At 48.1% G+C, this 17548-nt stretch overlaps 1 protein-coding gene across 1 annotated transcript; it reads right to left on the bottom strand.

Annotated features, from left to right (window-relative positions):
* Positions 1–5301: 5301 nt before the first annotated feature.
* Positions 5302–16580, bottom strand: LOC106546610 (cytokine receptor common subunit beta). The gene is made up of 9 exons (XM_087729259.1): positions 16562–16580; positions 16085–16217; positions 14585–14757; positions 13876–14033; positions 12746–12896; positions 9000–9099; positions 7705–7783; positions 7581–7621; positions 5302–7384 (listed from the first exon to the last, which is right to left on the bottom strand). The coding sequence occupies exons 1-9, from the start codon at positions 16578–16580 to the stop codon at positions 6517–6519; spliced, it is 1722 nt and encodes a 573-aa protein (XP_087585385.1). The 3' UTR covers positions 5302–6516.
* Between the last annotated feature and the right edge of the window lie 968 nt (positions 16581–17548).

Genomic DNA, 17548 nt, shown 5'->3' with positions numbered 1-17548 from the left:
ACTCAAAGCAGCGAACATATCCAACATATTTTTCTTCCTTTCCCCCTGCTTCCTTTCCCCCTAGAGAAATGGGTTTCATGTATCAATTTTTAAAGTATATCAAATAAAATACTTTCATTCTAAAAATTAATTTTATATAGTTTTTAAAATATTTTAACATTTTATTGCACACCAATAAAACATCAGAATCTGTATTTGAAAGAGATGGGTGGTTCAGAAATGTGAAAAAGTGAAAGAATGAATGAATGAATTAATTAATGAGTGAATAAGTAAGTAAATAAGCAAATAAACAAATAAATATTGTAAAAACTATTGTAGGATGAAACTAAATTAATGGAATTTGACAGAAGTATGTGCAAAATGCCTAACTTAAAACACTAGTTGTTAGATATCAGATCTAACTACAGTGGTTTCCACCAAGGTCCTCTGTTCTGGCGGGAACAGAGGTTTAATCCTATTGGTCGAAGGGTCTAACAGCTCCCTATAAAAGGGCTGCTGTCAGACTCAATTTTCACTGGATTGTTCTCACTTGTTGTACTTAATAAAGAGTTGTTGTTACCGTTAAGCCTGTGTGTGCCTCTCCATTACCCAATCCAACACTAGTAGTGAATTGCAGACAGAAGAAGAGCCAGCAGTTTGAGGTTCTTGGCTATTCACTAAGGTAGCCCATTTTTGTTCAGTATACATGCAAGATACATCAAGAGAAACTGAATTGGAAGAGCATCTTAAAACCAGAGGAAGAAACGTCAGTAATCTGACACTCTGATAGTGGGAAATGCAAAGGATCTGCGGTCTCTAGTAATGCAAGTCAAAGAGCAAAGTGAAACTAAATATTAAAAATAAAGAGGACAAAACTAACGGCAACAAATACTGCAACCAGAATGAAGACATCAAAGTTGTTTTTGCACTTCTGCCTCTTAGGCTTGACTCTCATCGGCAAAGAATCGAGCGGCCAAAATGCTCTCTGTGGATTAGCATTTGGTAAAATGGACATGAAGGCTTTGGAAAAGGTATTCAAAGGTGGTGATATCCAGTCTACACCTACAAAGGTCAGAATTGTGTCAGCTGATACGTTCTAGAGAAGCAAAAAGTGGACTTTAAAGAAAAAGGGGAGGAAGAGTACGGATTCATTTGAATTGGTCTTGGAAAAGACTCCTGAGGATATTGTGGATGGTCAAGAAAGAAATCAATGGATCATCAAACAAAATAAGCCAGGGTTGTCACTCGAGGGATAAATGACTAGCCTCAAATCCTATCCTATTTAGGACACATTGTGTGAGACTCAGCTCTCTGGGAAAGGCTGCTGTGCAGGGAAAGAGGAGAAAACCAGAACTGATAGCAGGGTGGATGGGCTCAGTTACAGTGGCTGTGCGTGGAAGCACTATTAGGAGGCTTGAAAGACCAAGTTGGGGTCAGGTCCTCCTGGAAAAATGATCTACCTGTGGGGTCAACTAAGAGAGTAGGCAAGGGTGACTCAATGGCAGTCAATCATAATCAATCAATCAATCAATCTTTTTTCAGACTTCCATATAAGCAGCTTTTAGTTTTCTGGAAAGGATAGCAGCCAAATTATTCCTGGAGCATCCACAGACTCTTAAAGAAAGCCTTTTGCTCTAAGCAACACTCTGCAGATCAGCCGGAGAGGCCCCTGTGGCCCATATGATGAATTTGGGAGCAGCTGCCCTTCTCTCCCTCTCCCCCTCCCCAAGCACACCTATCTTGAATTTTCACCCCATTGTTACTTGTGGCAAGAGCCCAGCAAACTTCCCCAGATATCAACTCACCTGGCTTCACTAGCTCAAGGCTCACACTTCAAGGCACAACTAGGTCAAAATCCATTGCCTACTAAGACAATGTCAGGAAGATTGATTGATCACCTGCCTCAACCCCCCCCCTCTAGGTAGTTTAATTCTGAGGTTACTTTTTCCCGCATCCCTCTTCCGTTAACAGACATTTGCTGTGCATTTCTTGACCTTGAAATTGAGGAGTGTTTTTTGGCTGACATCTCTTTCCAGAGAAACTCAAATTTGCACACTGGTTCTCCCAGGGAAGAGGGTCAGCCTGACCACTCAGATCTTCTGTCCCTCTTGAACATGGCAGTGGACATCAGAAAGCCAAAGAAGGCCAACCAGAGTCCTGGAGGTCTCCAAGAGAGGCCATTGCTGCCCATCAGCCATGCCAGGCATTCACTGTGGTGCCATCTGGACACCATACTATCCCAATCAGAACCCACTATGGAAGCCAAGGAGAAAGACCCCCTCCTCCCAGCCTCTGCCCAGTGCCCAGCATTACCGTTTGCCTTCTACTCAGGTGGCCATGTCTTCCAGTAAGCTCACGTAGCTTCACCAACTACAGCTACTGAAGTCAGTGAGTCATTGCTAGACACCCGAGCTGCCTGCCCCACATTTACTGTAGCGGAAAAAGGAAGTGGTGAATGAGGGGGAGCAAAAGGTCCAAGCCAGCTCACCTTCCAAGGCACACGTGGCCTCTTCAAATACCAACTGGCTCCCCAGGACTGCTCAGAACCACCGCCTGCCCTCAGCTAAGCAGTTCCTGGCCTCACTCGGAAGTGGAAGCACTGGGATTCCAGCTGCAGAGGAAGGCTGGCCACAGGTGCATCAAGGAGGGCTTTGTGTGGAGACTATGCCCCCTTCTGTGCTACTAGCAGACAACCTCCCTGCAACAATGGGTGGGTAGCACGGAACTGGCCAGAAGTGTCCTCTACATCAGGGGTCTCCAACCTTATCAACTTTAAGATTTGCGGACTTCAACTCCCAGAACTGGCTGAGGAACTCTGGGAGTTGAAGTCCACAAATCTCAAAGTTGCCAAGGTTGGAGACCCCTGCTCTACATGGCCAACAGAGGCAACAGGGTGCCCTTCCTATCTAGATTTGAAGGCTCGCAACATTCATCAGGGAGCCTTGAATGATCTAAACTCTAAAGCAACAGATTAAATGCAGGATAGAATCACTATTATCTGCAGAATTACGTGTTCAGTGTTTGTTTTAGCCAGCGTGGTTATAAGCTCTACATTCTTCTTTCAGAGAGTGAATTGGCATTATTGCCTTGTCTCCGGGTAGCAGGAAATTGAATGCGGCCTAAACGTTAGCCCTGCTGGGAAGCAGCCAGAGCGTAGCTCTCTCCAACCGCAGCTGGGAAGATCTGTGGCTGCAAAGTTGTTGCCTGATGCACTTTTTCTCAGAAGTAGCTGGGGATTTCCTCCCCTGCCGGGGATTCAGCACTTTCAGCCAACACATTGTGGGACCTGGCACGGAGCACAGAAGGGGCCTCCTTCAGCCAAGGGATTGGGGCTCATTTGGGAGATTGAAGAACGTCACAGGCGAGAGGGATTCATCTCTCCTGGGGAATACCGAAGTGCCCAGGAAAGGGAATGGAGGTTTTCCTGGCCATTTGGGATCAGACCCCAGGAGAGGCAGTATGGATGTGCAGCCCAGTGTTTATTGATTGATTATTAAATATATATGCCACTCACCTCACTATACAAAGTGACTCTGGCTGGCCTGCACTACAGTGCAAGTACAATGACAAAAACATGAAAATTAACAGGATTTGGTTAAAGCTAGGAAAGAAGTGGACAAGTGGTAGGTGGGAAGGCTTGTCTTCTTTTCTCTGAAGGCTAATTGAGTTGCCTGCGACTGCACTCGGCCGCTGCTGCCCACCTCCGCTGCGAAGGGTCGATGGGTAAGCAGACGGCTGCAGGGAGGCTAACGTAAGAAACCCCTCCCCAAATCCCAACTGCTATTGTGTAAAGGTGCACATCCTGTCTGCTGATTGGCTGGTCTGACTTCCTGTTCTGTGCTTTGAGTTAGAATGTTCCATGTGCAGAAACATAAATGGAAGACCCTCTGGCAGCAAGAGGTTCCAAAGAGGCTGGGGGGGGGGCATGGCAGGAAAGGCCCTTCTCCCAGAGCCTGCCAGCCGGGATTCCTTGGGCAGACCAACCACACTGAGGCAATGGGGTTCTTTTTAGTCCATCTGCTCCCATGCCACCACTGGGTCATATTACAGTACAGAAAACAACAGACAGAAACTGTTTAGAGAGCGAAGCAACCTGGAACGAAGGAGAAACTTCCTGACAGTGAAGACAATTAACCAGTGGAAACGGCTTCCTTTCAGACCTTGCAGGTGCTTCATCCCTGCAAATGTTTCAGAAGATATTGGACAACCATCTGACTGAAATGGTATAGGGCAGGGGTGACAAACTCGTGGAACACGGCATCATGTGATGTATTGGGACTTTTTCCCCTTTCGCTAAATTGGGCGGGGCCAACACATGACGCATCTGGCTCAAGAGCCGAGAGTTTGACAGCCCTGTTATAGGGTCCCGTTTGAGCAGAGGGTTGGACAAGAAGAACCCCCAAAGTCCCTCCCAGCTCTATTCTGATTGACATCCCTCTACCAAACCACCTGCTTCTGACCTGCCTCGCTCTGTCTGGACAAAATGGAACAGAATAAGGTGTTTTACTGGAAGAAGTGCCTCTGCCCTGCATCAGTGGGGGAAGAGTCCCCTCATGGCAATTGTGGGCTGCTATACAAACTATTGCCCATGACGTGCCTTCTCTGGTCCCCTAGAATATGTGCCCAAAGCAACGGCAGAGGCCATCGCCTGGAGAGCTGAATTGGGCATTCAGCTTTGATATCCTGGTCGTACATCCATGGACGTTTTATATATAATTACTTGGATTGTGCGCATATTTACTTCTTTTCTGTCATGTTCCCATGATACACTGTAATAACTGTCGTCGTAAGACTACCTGCATACATTTATGCTGAATCTCTGGCAGGGCTGTGGCCTTCAGATGGCGCCTGCAGGAGAAGAATGTGCTGTTCATTGGAGGCGAAGGGAAGGCTCCGATTGGGGGAGGGCTTGAATGAGCAAGGGGGGGGGGCGTTGCATCCTCCAGGGTTTCTTCACGGCTCTCCCCTTAGAGAGAGGCAGCTGCATTGTTCTGTCTTTACCCCGGCTGGGCGCTTGCAACACAGGACCCCTATGTCCCCCACATGCAACAGCGAGGCTGGCCAGTGGCCACACATGCCTCCCTTCTACCACCAGCACCAATTCTGGCTTGCCAAGAGGTCCCTCAAGTCCTCTTCCCAAGCATCTCAGGTGGCAACTCAGCTCAGCCTACTAGAGTTGTCCTGTATACACCACATCAGGCTTCCTGCTGCCCCCCCCCCCATGTTGGGAACTCCGAGTTGTGTGTGGGTGTGCAGGTGTCATGAGCGATGCATTTCAACAACAGGTGAAGTCAGAACAAGGCCCCAACTTGGACAATGTCATGGCTGCAAAAGGGTTTGTTTATTCAGTTATTTATTACATTTATGCCACCCATCTTACTATCCAAAGAGACTTCTGGGCAGCTTGCAATGCAATAGTCATATAAAAGCATTAACAAGAAATAGGAAAAGACTGAAAACCAAGAGAGGAACATAACGGTCTTCTCTCTGTCCACCACCCATCTCCAGCGTGCAAGGCACCCATTGAGGCCTCAAGCTAACTAGCTGAGTCAAGTTTTGAGGCTCTTCTGGAAGGACAGGCAGAAGGGGATGGATCTCACCTCTAGAGGCACGATGTTCCAAAGAGGAGGGGGGCATGGCCCTTCTCCTGGACCCCGCCGACTGAAGTTCCTTGACTCATGGGGTCTGCAGCAAGCCCTGTGTGTCGGAGCGAGTGGGGCAGGCTAGTCCCATTGGGACGAGGTGCTTCCTTTCATAACCTGGTCCCATGAAGGGCTTTAAAAGGAAAAACTAACACCTTGAATTGAACCTGGAAGCAAACTGGGAACCAGTTTAGCCACCTGTAGGGCAGGGGTAATGGGAGTGTGTGAGTGTGTGTCCTCCACAATTAAAGGCCTCATGGCTCTGCAGTGCATGTGTCTTTGTATGGCTTTCTCTGAGCCCTGGACAGCACGTCACGCCTCTCCTTTAGGTAGAGGTGAAGCCCTGAGCAGCTGCACTGCACTCCTCATGCCAAGCATAAGAGGCCCCAGAGCTCGCTTTCCCCCTCCAGGAGGACCCTCGCTCCAGCCCGCCCTTCCCTCCTAGCTGTGGCCTGTGGATCTCCAGCTGCAGGAAGAGCAAGGAAGGCCAACTGGAGGGACGATGAAGGCCCGCTGAGGTTTGGGAATGCAGAGCCAGGGGGAGGCGAGTGGAGATGGGTTGGTGTCCACAGCAGCCGCTTTCCAGAGCAAGGGGCATCACCCAGGCCCCATTCTAAAGCTGTGGCTCTAGGAAGACCTGCAATTGGGGAGGGGCACAAGCCGGAGCAGATACGATGCAGGCTCCCTGACCCACCACCCACGTTCCCTATTGACAGTCCACAGAAAGTGACAAATTGTGAAGCGGAGAAATGGGTTTTCAGCAGTGGCTTAATCTGCTTTTATCTGAAAAGGTGCAACGTCTGTTTATCTCCGAGTTTAAGCACAACCTCCCTTTGTCCATACTGAGTTCCCTGCCCCTACAAAGCCTCTCTTCGATGCCCAAAGGAAAGGCCTTCTAGACGGGCTCCACGGACAACTCCGGGGAGGCAAGGCTGCTCTGGAGGGCACAGCCGAAGGCCCGGTAGCCGGAGAAGAAAGCGGCCTTCGGACCAGACAGGCTCTTGGCCCCCCCAGGAGCTCCCAAGGCTGCCCCTTGCTGTGCAGGGAAAAGCCACATTCCTGGGGCAGCTGCTCCATAGAGGGAGAAGGTGTCTTGCCCTGCTGGGAAGCCTCCAGAAGTGTCTGGCAGCGGCAGAAGGCTGGGCCCAGTGCTGCCCCAGGCCTGCTGGCTCTGACCCTCTGGGGCGAGACAAGGCCACTGACTCCAGGCTGGGCAGACTCCGCTCGCTGGCTGAGCCTCCAGGCTGCTGAAGGACTTGTAGCCTGTAGCCGAGGGGGCAGCAAGGCTGCTCTCTGCCTGAGGGAGGGCAGTGCAGGAGGGATCCGCTGGCGAGCTCTCCAGCCCGGGCAGCCAGTCAGCTTGTCCTTCGGGAGCGTATGGGCCTCGCCCTGACAAAGGAAGCTCCAGGCCAGAGCCCTCAGGCTCCACTCGACAGGCCTGATAAGCTGGCTGGCAGAGACCCTGCAGGCAGACGGGCTTCTCTGGAGCAGAGCAGCTTTGGGTGGAGGTTGCTGGGGGCCCCGGATCCCCCGTGCTCAGGGCACCAAGCAGAAGATCCCTGAAGAGACCGGCCACAGCGTGTTCGTGTGGGACCTGCTCTGCCTCTGCCTCTTCCGGGCCTCCTGGTTTGACCCCTCCGGCGCTGCTGTCTGTGGTTAGAGAGCCTTTGCTCAGGAAGACTTCTTCGGGGATTAGGAAGGGCGCACGGGTCACACCAAGAGACTGGGGAGGGAGATCAGCACCGCCTTTGCTGGGAAATGGCCTGCAGTTGGCATGTCAGGAAGGAAAGCACAAGGGTCAGTGGATTGCCAGGAGCTTGTTGGCCTCCCCCCTTCTTGCCGCCCGGCTGCTCATCGTCCTCCCTTGGCTTCGATGACACAGCCAGGAACAGGGCTAGAGCAGCAGGCCGGCCCTGGCCTTCCTGAGGCGCAAGACTGGCTGCCCTCTGCTCTACGTACCGTCTGCAGGTAGCCGTCTCCATCTTGCCGAAAACCCAAAGCTGAAAGAAGCAGGAAGACGCTTGAGGGGGTTTGCATGGAAGGTGCCCCCCCCCCCCCAAGGAGCCACCCTGGGGAAACCTACCCATTTTCCCGCTGTTATGTCCTCTGCCATTTTGCTCTTGCGGGGACTTGGGATCCCGTCCCACCATTTCTTCTTCACCCTGCAAAGCAAGGAAAGAACTCACTTCATTATCTGAAGACAGGCAGGGAAAATGAGTCAGGCAGGACGGACCCTCCTGTGCCCGAGGCTTTATGGCCCCCAACACAAGGGGTTTGTATTAGGTCCCACATGAACGGGCACAATATCGCCTGGTTCCCCTCCTCTTCTTCAGACTGATTCCAATCCAGGGGTTGGGGGGAATGGGGAGGAAGTTGAGGCTGAACTTTTTGGAAAATTCCTCAGGGCCTGATCTCTCTCCACGTCTAGTCAACATCTACAGGAGGTCGCTGAATGAGTCCAGGCTGGGGTCAGTTGAAGCCCAACTGTGTCTCTTGACTCTTGGTTGACCAGGGATGCTTTGAAGTTGCATCTTGATGGCTTTGGATGGGGAGGAGCAGGTGCAGCTTCATTGCTAACCAGACGTAGTGACTGGATTCATGGAAGATGTGATTAAGCACCTGCCAAGCTTCTTGGTTGCTCTTCCCAGCTGGTCCTCTTGGATGTGTAGATCTTGCTTGAGTACCAGATGACAGCTATAACTAGAAAGGTTTTTGCACAGATCCACCTTGTGCACCAATTGCATCCTTTCCTGGATCAGGAAGCTCTATAGCTGTACTACTGCCATGTACTCTACATGGGTATGCCCTTGAAGACCACTCAGAAGCTGCATCGTGTAGAGAATGCACCTCGCTTCACCCTGACAGCACTGCCCCCCCATAAACTGCACAGGTTGCCACACAGCTTTTTGGTGAAATTCAAGGTAGCCAACTAAGTCCTTTATGGCTCAGGGCCTGGATACCTGCATATCTCCAGGGATGTCTGGCCATCTTGCTAGATCCAGCCAAGCGCCTGGTCCTGTGATTAAAATGATGTCATCTTGTGGAGAACTCTAGAGACAGAACTTAGTTGTAGTGCTGGCTGTGTCTGTGGGGCAGAATCCCCCACCCCAATATCTGCTCAACTCCACTCTGGTGTTGCCCAGGAACGCGCTTCAGATAAGGGTCCTGCAAAAGGCCATTTCTGATCTCACTCTGAGTGGGTGGGGTGGGGGGATTCTATTCCCTGGTTTTTGGAGTTTCCTTCTCCAATATAGTCATATTTGTTTTCTGTTTACAGTTTCCTACTTGTTTTTTTGATTTAAATGTTGTCGGTGGCTGAGAGCCAGTTGAAGCGGCTTATAAAATGAACAAACAAGCTAACCAATAAATAAAACCCACCACAGGAAGCAGAGGTAGCAGAAGAGAATGAGACTGATGATCATCATGCACAACCAAACAATGGAGGTCCAGGATTCCTTTTCAGAGCTGGGCTCAAAATCTACAAAGGAAGGAAACGGTCACAAAAAGAGAAATAACAGAAATCAGCACCAACTCAGGACTGCCCAAGTGGTTGAGCTGGAGAGAATTTGGGTCGAGCATAAATGTATGTTTCCTTGAAGAAGGAGCAGGGCAAGAAGCACTACCAGCTCTCTCTCTTGCCTGACCCTTCCTCCCCAAGCATGCCAAGCCAGGCCACCACCATCTGGTTCCCCCTCTTGATCTGGGTATCATCAGCATCAGCTGATTCCACAGTAAAGCCTACCAAGTGGGTCACGTGAGTGTTGAGGAGAGACTTTTAAGTACCCTAGCATTGATTAAACTCTGCCAAGCAAGGTTTTTCAGGAAATGAAGGGGTCTTGCTGAAAACTTTCTTTGGCCCAGGAGGGTTATTTATCCTTATGGACAGAGAAGACTTGACCCTAATTGGCACAACCAAGTTCTCGCAGAACAATGGCTTCTTGATTGAAGAAATTCTCAACTTCATCTTCTCCTTGGGCCCATCACACTAGGAAGGCAACCTCCATTCATATCTTAAGACTTCAAAAAAGCAGATTTTATGAACTCAGAGCAAATATCAGCAGGATCCCACAGCAGGAGGAGCTAATGGGTGGAGGTTCCCGAGGAAGCGTATTAAAAGCATAGCTGCAAACCATGAAGGAAAAATGGAGGACAATTTGAAATAAGGGAGCTTCGCAGAGTGTTGAAAACAAAGACAAACTGCAGGAGAGGCAGCCTGTGGAGACTCCCAGAGCTTTGGTCAGGGAAGATGAAGCTCTGAACAACCTAAAAGGCTTGTTTGGATATTTTCAACCCCAAAGGAAAAAGAAAGAAAATAGAAACCAGCAGTTTAGTGGCAGGCAGAAAATGGTAAAAGAATTTAAAGGCTGCTTGAGTCCAGTCTTCTCCAATAAGAATTGGGTATGTCTAATCTAGTGAAAAGAAGGACGATGGCTAAAGTGATAGCAGTGTTCCAATATTTGAGGGGCTGCCACAAAGAAGAGAGGGTCAACTTATTTTCCAAAGCACCCAAGGCAGGAAAAGAAACAATGAATGGAAACTAATCAAGGAGAGAAGTAGGGAAACTCACAAGGACAGGTGGATCAGCTGCATCTGACTACAAATGCTTTGAAAATGGATGGATGCAACTTTTGCAAATAACAATGAACCCAGTTTTTGGAAAACAGATTGATACTAGAGATTGGAAAGGAGCAAAATCTGCTTTCATTCATAAAGAAAGTTCTTATTTCACCAAAAAAATGACCTGTCAATTTATTCACTGCATTAGTACTATAAAGTATTTAGGATGGCCTTAGCTGAAAGAATGAAAGATGTTATGAAGGATTTTGTACATGAAGATCAATGTGGCTTTTTGCCTCAAAGGCAGCTGAGAGGCAATGTAAGAATATTCTTAACATACTAGAGTATAATCAATATATGCAACACAATCAAAAACAAGCCGTGTTGGTATTTGTTGCTGTGGAAAAAGCATTTTCCAGTTTGAACTGGATTTTTTTGTTTAACATTTTTGAAAAAAAAAAGGATTTTGAAGATAATTTTATCAAATGAGTAAAACCGATACATAACTCAGAAACAGCACAAATAGAAGTTAAAGATAAATTGACTTAACCTTGTGAGATACACAAAGGAAGAGGAGGAGCTGTCACAGCTGTTATTCAGTTTGGCTTTGGAAGTTCTTACGAGAGACATAACGTAAGAGGAAAGAATAACTGGGGTGAAAGTGAAAAAGTAGTTATATAAAATAAAAAGCATTTGCAGACAGTTTGGTTTTAATAGTTGGAAATTTCTTTAAGGGAATAGATATATTATTGGAAAAATTGAAAGAATTTGATAAACTAGTTGGAATTAAAGTTAATGAAGAAAAAACTATAACCTTAGCAAAAAATACGAGGATGGAAAATCAAAATGAACTGATAGGAAAGATACGCCACTCATCTGGCCGTTAGTGCTTGCACTGAGAGTCCCTGAGGCCACTCGGAAGCGCATCTGTGCCCTCCCTCGGGGTCTTCTGGATATGCAAATGGTGGTGAAGCCTTCCTGGAAATTGTAAGGACCACCTTCTTAGAAAACAGTCCTTTCAGCCCTTCCAAAAAGGTTCCACCACCATTTCCACTCTGATACAGGTGACACTGAGGGTTGAGGGTGAGAAAACCAAGATGAAATATAACATTCTGCAGAGGGTTAAAACTAACCAATAATAGATTATCTTTGAAGCCTATGGTTTGGTTTGGATGAAGAATCTCTAAATGAGTCTCTGGCCTGAGGAGGAAACTGATTTCACCAGAAAGGACTCAGGTACCAGACCAGGACTCTCTTAGAAGTGCAGGCAGCTCAGTGGGATGAGTGAAAAAGAGCAGGAAAGGGCTGATCAGAACGGCTGCAAGGGAGCATCATGTCAGTCCGGAGGTACAGAAACACAAATATTTTCCTTTAGAGCTCCCAGGCCTTTGAAGGCAACTCATCCGTTGCACAAAGCCTGCTTCCCAGGAACCTAGGCACTTCTTGCACCAAGAGGAAGAAGATGGCGTGAAGTGCATGGCTGAGGCTCGGGCAAGGACGCAGAGTTAAAGGGGGCAGGGCTAGGATGTCTGGGGTCAGAGTGCAAGATGGACTGCCCCACATCAGACCGATGGGTTCAGTCAGTGGAGTCTTCTTCAGCCCATAATGTTTCTTCATTTCTTGCCTGAGACAGGATGAGGGATTGCCGCAATCTAGGGCTCCTCTAGTTCCTGATTTTGCATGCAAACCCATCTCTGCCTTCTTCTACAGTGTTTCTGGTGAAATGAAAGAGACATTCGTGAGATTTTTAAGCTCACGATTCCGTCTTCAGGCCTGGCCCCATCAAGCCCTGCATTCCCACAGGTGAGAGAAAAAGGCTTCCTTTATAGGCAGCTTTGCAGGACTGGGGATCTCTTCTAATGGACTTTATGTCTTCACCAAGACTCTTCTCTTCCATTACTTGTGTGTTTTCAGACTGGGCTGGCTACTATTTAGGTAGTACAAATTCCTGTGCCAAAGAACTATAAATTGGCTTTTAAAAAGTATCGTATTGCTTACTTTAGCAAAATGTTGCTGTTTCTGTCTTATTACTAGCCTAACATAGCTAAAATGTTTAGTAATTAATTAATTCTTCTTAGGCTATAATTCCTCGGTTTCTGGTTATATACTGTAGACAAGATTGCATTTTTTACAATAAAATTAAACCAATAGATTAACTCCAATCCCTTTTCCCTGAAGGTACCTAATAAATTAAGGGGAAATTAATCAACCTGAATGGGAGCAATCTAACCCTGCCCCCCTCAAGAAAAAGTTCTTAATTAACCTTGGAAAAATTCTTTGCTAAATTATACACTGTAGAAAAATCTCCTCTTTAATCTTGCTCCCAGCTAATTGCAGTATTACAACATCTACTTAAAGAATGCTTAGCTGGAAATATTTAGAGTCATTTCCCTCGGAAGCCACTGCTGAAGTGTTGATGATGGGTGCACCATTCAGAATAGCTACAACGCAGCAAACACCCAGGAAGTTCCTCCATTTTCAACCAGAATGTCCCAAGGTTGTTCTGCTCTGGGAACCTGAGAGGCAGGTTGCTTCCCCAGGGCAAAAGTGGCCTTCAGCACACTCACCATTGAGCCATTCACAAGTAGCACTCCACTCACTCCAGTTCTCCCCCCAGAGTTTCAACCCATGGCGCACACTCGCTTCATAGGTGGTGCCTGAACGGAGCTTGTCCGCAAAGATGATATGATGGGATGAGTCTTCTGGAACAATGATTTTCTGGGAAGAGGAAAACACATGTCAGTGCGCGCGCGCACACACACACACACAAACACAGAGAGAGCAACAGCAACAGCAAGTGAGGGAAATAGGCAAGAGCTGTTTGCTTGGCAAAGCGGGCTGAAACATTCTTTAAATTTTGGGAAGGAAGACAACATTTGGAAGAAGCTGATCCTCCCTGATCCACTGAGATCCAAGGAGGGAAGATCAAGCCCAATCAGACCAAAAGATTGTTGATCAAAGCAGCCTTTGTTTGCCTCTGGAACTGATCCTCTGGGCTGATCTGTCTTAGGGGGCTGACACTTAAGGCATAGCCTGAATCCTGAAGTCCTTTCTTTCTACTTCTCCCAAATGCTGAGCAGGCCAAGGAAAGGGCCACAAACATGATAAGCTCTTTTGGATGACGGCTGCTGAAGCTGTGGGGCCTTGGCCAGGGGTGGAAAAAGGGAAGGTCCTGCTGGCTTCTAGGATCTGGCAGATAATGGAGTTTAATCCATGTGCCTTATTATTTTGTACATCTGTAACATTGATGGATTTTTAACATTTTCTTAGCTTTTAAAAATGTTCTGAAAAATTTCCCAGCCCTGCCTACGTTTCTGTCCATAATATGCTACTGAATAGCAGGGCAATCCTTAGCAGCCCATGTGGACATTTGAAGAAGAATCTGAGAAGAGGAAAAGTTGTCTGAGGCATCCTACCCGGGAATGCCTGAGCCTGCTTCCTTTTCAAAGGACAGGCTGTCTCTGGACGAAGGTGCTGAGTGCTGACCTAATTTAGAAGCAGGGGAACTTTCCCTTTCAGGTGTCACGGGAGAGGAATAAATTACCTGTAAGCTCCTCCTAGCTCAAGGTTAAATTTAGAGAAAGTCCAGCTATCTTCTTAGGAGGCTGAGGGAGCTCAAAACGATAGGACAGTTCAGCTTCCAATCCATCAAATCTGCCTTCCTCCCCCATAGAAAGGGAGAGAAGGGATCCCTTACCTGTTCTGTATGGTTCTTGGGCCAATAGGCAACCTCGTACTTTGCGGCAGAGCTTTTAAGTAGGTTAGAAGCATTGTAATCCCTCTCCCAGGTAAGGATGAATGTGTGCTCCTTCTTTTTCTTCTCGACACTCAAGTTGATCAGGGCCTTCGGCTTCACTGTGATGGGGAAGAAGCAGAGGAGGACACTGAGACGGGGAGAGGCACCTGGGGAAGGAGAACCCTGAAGGCAGGGCACCGGGTGGGGCAAGGAGGATCAGTCAAAGCCTCTCTGTATCCTCTCTCTTTCTTCCATTTTTGTCCTAGTGTTGGAGGAAGCCCTAGGGTGGCTCCTGCCCTCCCTGCCATTTAGACTCACTCCCAGGTTCTATTTTCACCCACCCCCACCCCCCGTCTACACCCTCTCCGTTCAACTGAGAACTATCCAAGCAGAAGAGGAAGGAGGCTTGAGATAGCAACCGTTAGGATATCAGCACAGAATTCTTTGGGAAACAAACATAAGGGCCTCTCTGGAAGCAGAGCCAGGAGAGGAACTGACGGGCATTCTCTACTAATGCAGCCAGTCTTCCAAATGAATTCTCCCCATCTCCTTTTTCCTACCCAGCATGTCCATCATGCCAACAGATGCCCCTGTGGCCACCTGAAACCAAAGTTGCTGTGACTTAGGATGGTCCCGGAGTGGAGAGGTTTGCATGAAAAGGATATCTCACCAATTAATTCCATATCCAAGGTCTCGTTCCAGACCTCAGCATCATTCTCTGTCCTGGCCAGTGATATGTTATAGTAGACTTTTTTGAATTTGTTCCCTAGAATCTCGCAAACACAACAGGAGGCAGTGCCTGGGCCCTCCTGCTTCTTCTTCAGAGGACACTCCTGGGGCTCCCTGGACAAACGGCAAGAGAGAAGAGCACATAAGCCTTCCTTCATTTCTGCACAGCCAGAGAATGGTCTGCAAAGTGCCAAATACCCTGGCACTGCCTGGGTTGCAGAGACACCTCAGTCCACGAAGCTCCCTTGGGGGCCAGAGGGCAAGGCATAGTAGGCAGGCCCACAAAAGAGACCATGAGAGAAATTCTGCTCCCGAGACACGTTTTTCCCTCTTCATGTTTGGAAGCCAAGGATTTGTGCCTGGCCGGCCTGGTGTTGCTGATGGCAGGAGATGTTGGGGTACAGCAGATCTTGCAGGCCCTCATCCAGTTCACAACAAGGATCAGGCAACCATTAGGGATCTGCCCCACTGAAGAAGCGAAATGAGCCTCATGGGCCTGCTAGAGGCAGTCCACCTCCCATCTCAGGATGATCTCCCCCGCAGGTGGGGTGGGAAGCCCAGCCTGAGAGACTCCCCTTTCCCAAAGGGGAGGGGGACAGTGGTCAGCAACCTCTCAAGGTCAGCAATATCAATGATACCCTGGGAAGATTTCTTCTCAAGAAGGAAACAGTAGTGGCATAATAGAGTTTGAAGGGACCCCCCAGTCTCTCCTTACTAGATTCAACAAGTTGCTCTAATTTATTCAAGGATTCTGTCCACTCTACTGGTTTTTGGGACCAGAGCCCATCATTCATGACTGCTGAACAAGACAAGTGCTGGATATCTCAAGCAAACTGCAACAGCTTCCCCTACAAAAGATCTTGGAAAGACTTCCCAGGACTCATTCCCCTGTGCCCACCATCCAGGCGCTCTCTGGGAGGGCTCCACAGGGCCAATGTGAAGATGGAGAGGACTGTCTCCTCAGGGCTACCACAGTACTTTACAACCCTATGAAAAAGCTAATTTGCCTCTGCCAAATGGAAGAGTCAAACATCTCATGAAGGAACTAAAATTCTGCCAGAAGAAACAAGCAGCAATATTATAACATCAAGCAAGTTGTATGGATGCAATTACAGCCATGATGTCTGCACCACTGGGAAACCTGAAGAAACAGATTGGGGGACAGATGATCTAGCGACGTTGTCTGAATGACTTGACCCTCTCTTGAGGACATGTAAGCATCATGACAAGAGAGAATTCTGGACAGTGATCCTGTCAATGGCCCAAATCAACTTTCTGGGGCAGAGTGAGCACAGATGGAGGAAGTTGCATAGCTACTCCAAGGAGTTGATCGACCACCTGGTTCCCCAGTCCCTGCTTTATAGCTGATCCCACACCTCCTACCCTTGAACGGAGGACTGTTGTGCTTCTCAACACAACACACAGCTTTGCTAATACTTACGTTGCTAAGCTTCCCTGGTAGAGAAATTTAAACTCCGCGGTGCAGTTGGTGACAGCAGCCACCTCCCAGGAACAAACCAGTTTAGTTTCAAAATCATTTTGGCATCTTGGCTGGACAATCTTTGAAGACGCAACTAGGAATACAAAAAAAATAGTTACTTGATGAAGCTGATACAGTCAGACAAACAATCTGGCACAGCTCAAGGTGCTTCCCCAACACTCTGCAGCAGAATTGACCTTTGCAGAAAAGCGGACCTCTTTGGTCTCTTGGAGCAGAAGCGAAGGACTCCTAGGTAACATTTCTTGGATTGGATGACATCGCTCAACAGTTGGGTTTCCTGGGCCGAAGGAGCAGAACCCTCCCTAGGCCTGCGTAACTTTCCTTGGCTGGTTACAAGCAAAGCAGCAGCCGGGTTGTAGTCCAGTTCCTGGTTATAAATAGCACATGTTATAAACATAGGGCTGCGATCGATGTTACTGGCCTCGTTCTCCCTCATTGCACAGGGACGGAGCAGGGCTTTCTTCCACAAGGGCTGGTCTTGATTTTGAATGCAGACTTACTGTAGGTGGGCCTGCTCATGCCACGGAGCTGTTTATGTCACCCCTTTTTCTGTCATGGAAGAGTGGGGGGCTCCTCCTTCACCTCAGCCTAGGGAGGAGAAGTGACCCCCTCCTCCTGCTTTTCAAATAGCCTGAGACAAAGGGGTAGATGGCACCCACACTCCCACATGGGGCAATATGTTATTGTTATGAGAAAATAACTGTAGCAGTAATTAACACAGATAAATGGCACCTCTCTCTCCAAAAACCCCACAGAGGCTTCCTCGGCACCCCCATGTGACTTCCCAAAGAAGGTTTTAATGGATTCATGGTGAACTTAGATACGCTACCGAGTAATTCTGAAGGAATCTCCCTAAAGCCTGTAGTTGTAGATGTAATATAGTCTATGGAAATCAACGGCCCTCGATTTCTGGGATAGGCTGAGAATCTCCTGGTGGAAAGGCAACTGTGGGGACATATTGGTCTAAGCATATTATTATTAAATCTAGGAGTGTATTAACCACTGAAAACAATCACAATATTTCAGAAGAAGAAGTAGAAGAGAAAGAGGAGGAGGAAGAGGAAGAAGAATAAGAGGAGGGGGAGGAAGAGGAAGAAGAAGAGGAGGAGGAGGAGGAAGAAGAAGAGGAAGAAGAGGAGGAGGAAGAGGATTTCAACAGAAAAACCAGAAGGAAGACGATCTGGCAACAGCACAACAGCAACAGGCAAAGAGGGGCTCAGTTGCAGCCCCCCCCCGTCTAGAGGCTGCATCTCCACTGATGTAAAAACCATTCTAAAGTTTTGCTTCTCTCTATGGCCACAGTTCTACCAAATAGACCACAGGCTGTAATGAGCCCCTCAGAGGATCACTCTCAACCCTTGGGATGAACCCACCACCACAAGCAACATCCTTTGCCAAACTCTG

Source organism: Thamnophis sirtalis, unplaced genomic scaffold, assembly GCF_051295495.1.
Source record: "Thamnophis sirtalis isolate CommonGarterSnake01/CBP01778 unplaced genomic scaffold, rThaSir2_p1.2 scaffold_14, whole genome shotgun sequence".
NCBI lineage: Eukaryota > Metazoa > Chordata > Lepidosauria > Squamata > Natricidae > Thamnophis > Thamnophis sirtalis.
Note: the sequence above shows the minus strand (reverse complement) of the source record. Positions and strands in the feature narration are given on the sequence as shown.

Excerpts from the sequence above, each read along its gene's own strand:
- LOC106546610 (XM_087729259.1), bottom strand. Across the intron at positions 14,758-16,084 it reads TACCAGGGAAGCTTAGCAAC|GGAGCCCCAGGAGTGTCCTC; the intron begins GTAAGTATTAGC and ends CCGTTTGTCCAG. Across the intron at positions 12,897-13,875 it reads CCAAGAACCATACAGAACAG|AAAATCATTGTTCCAGAAGA; the intron begins GTAAGGGATCCC and ends TCCTCTTCCCAG.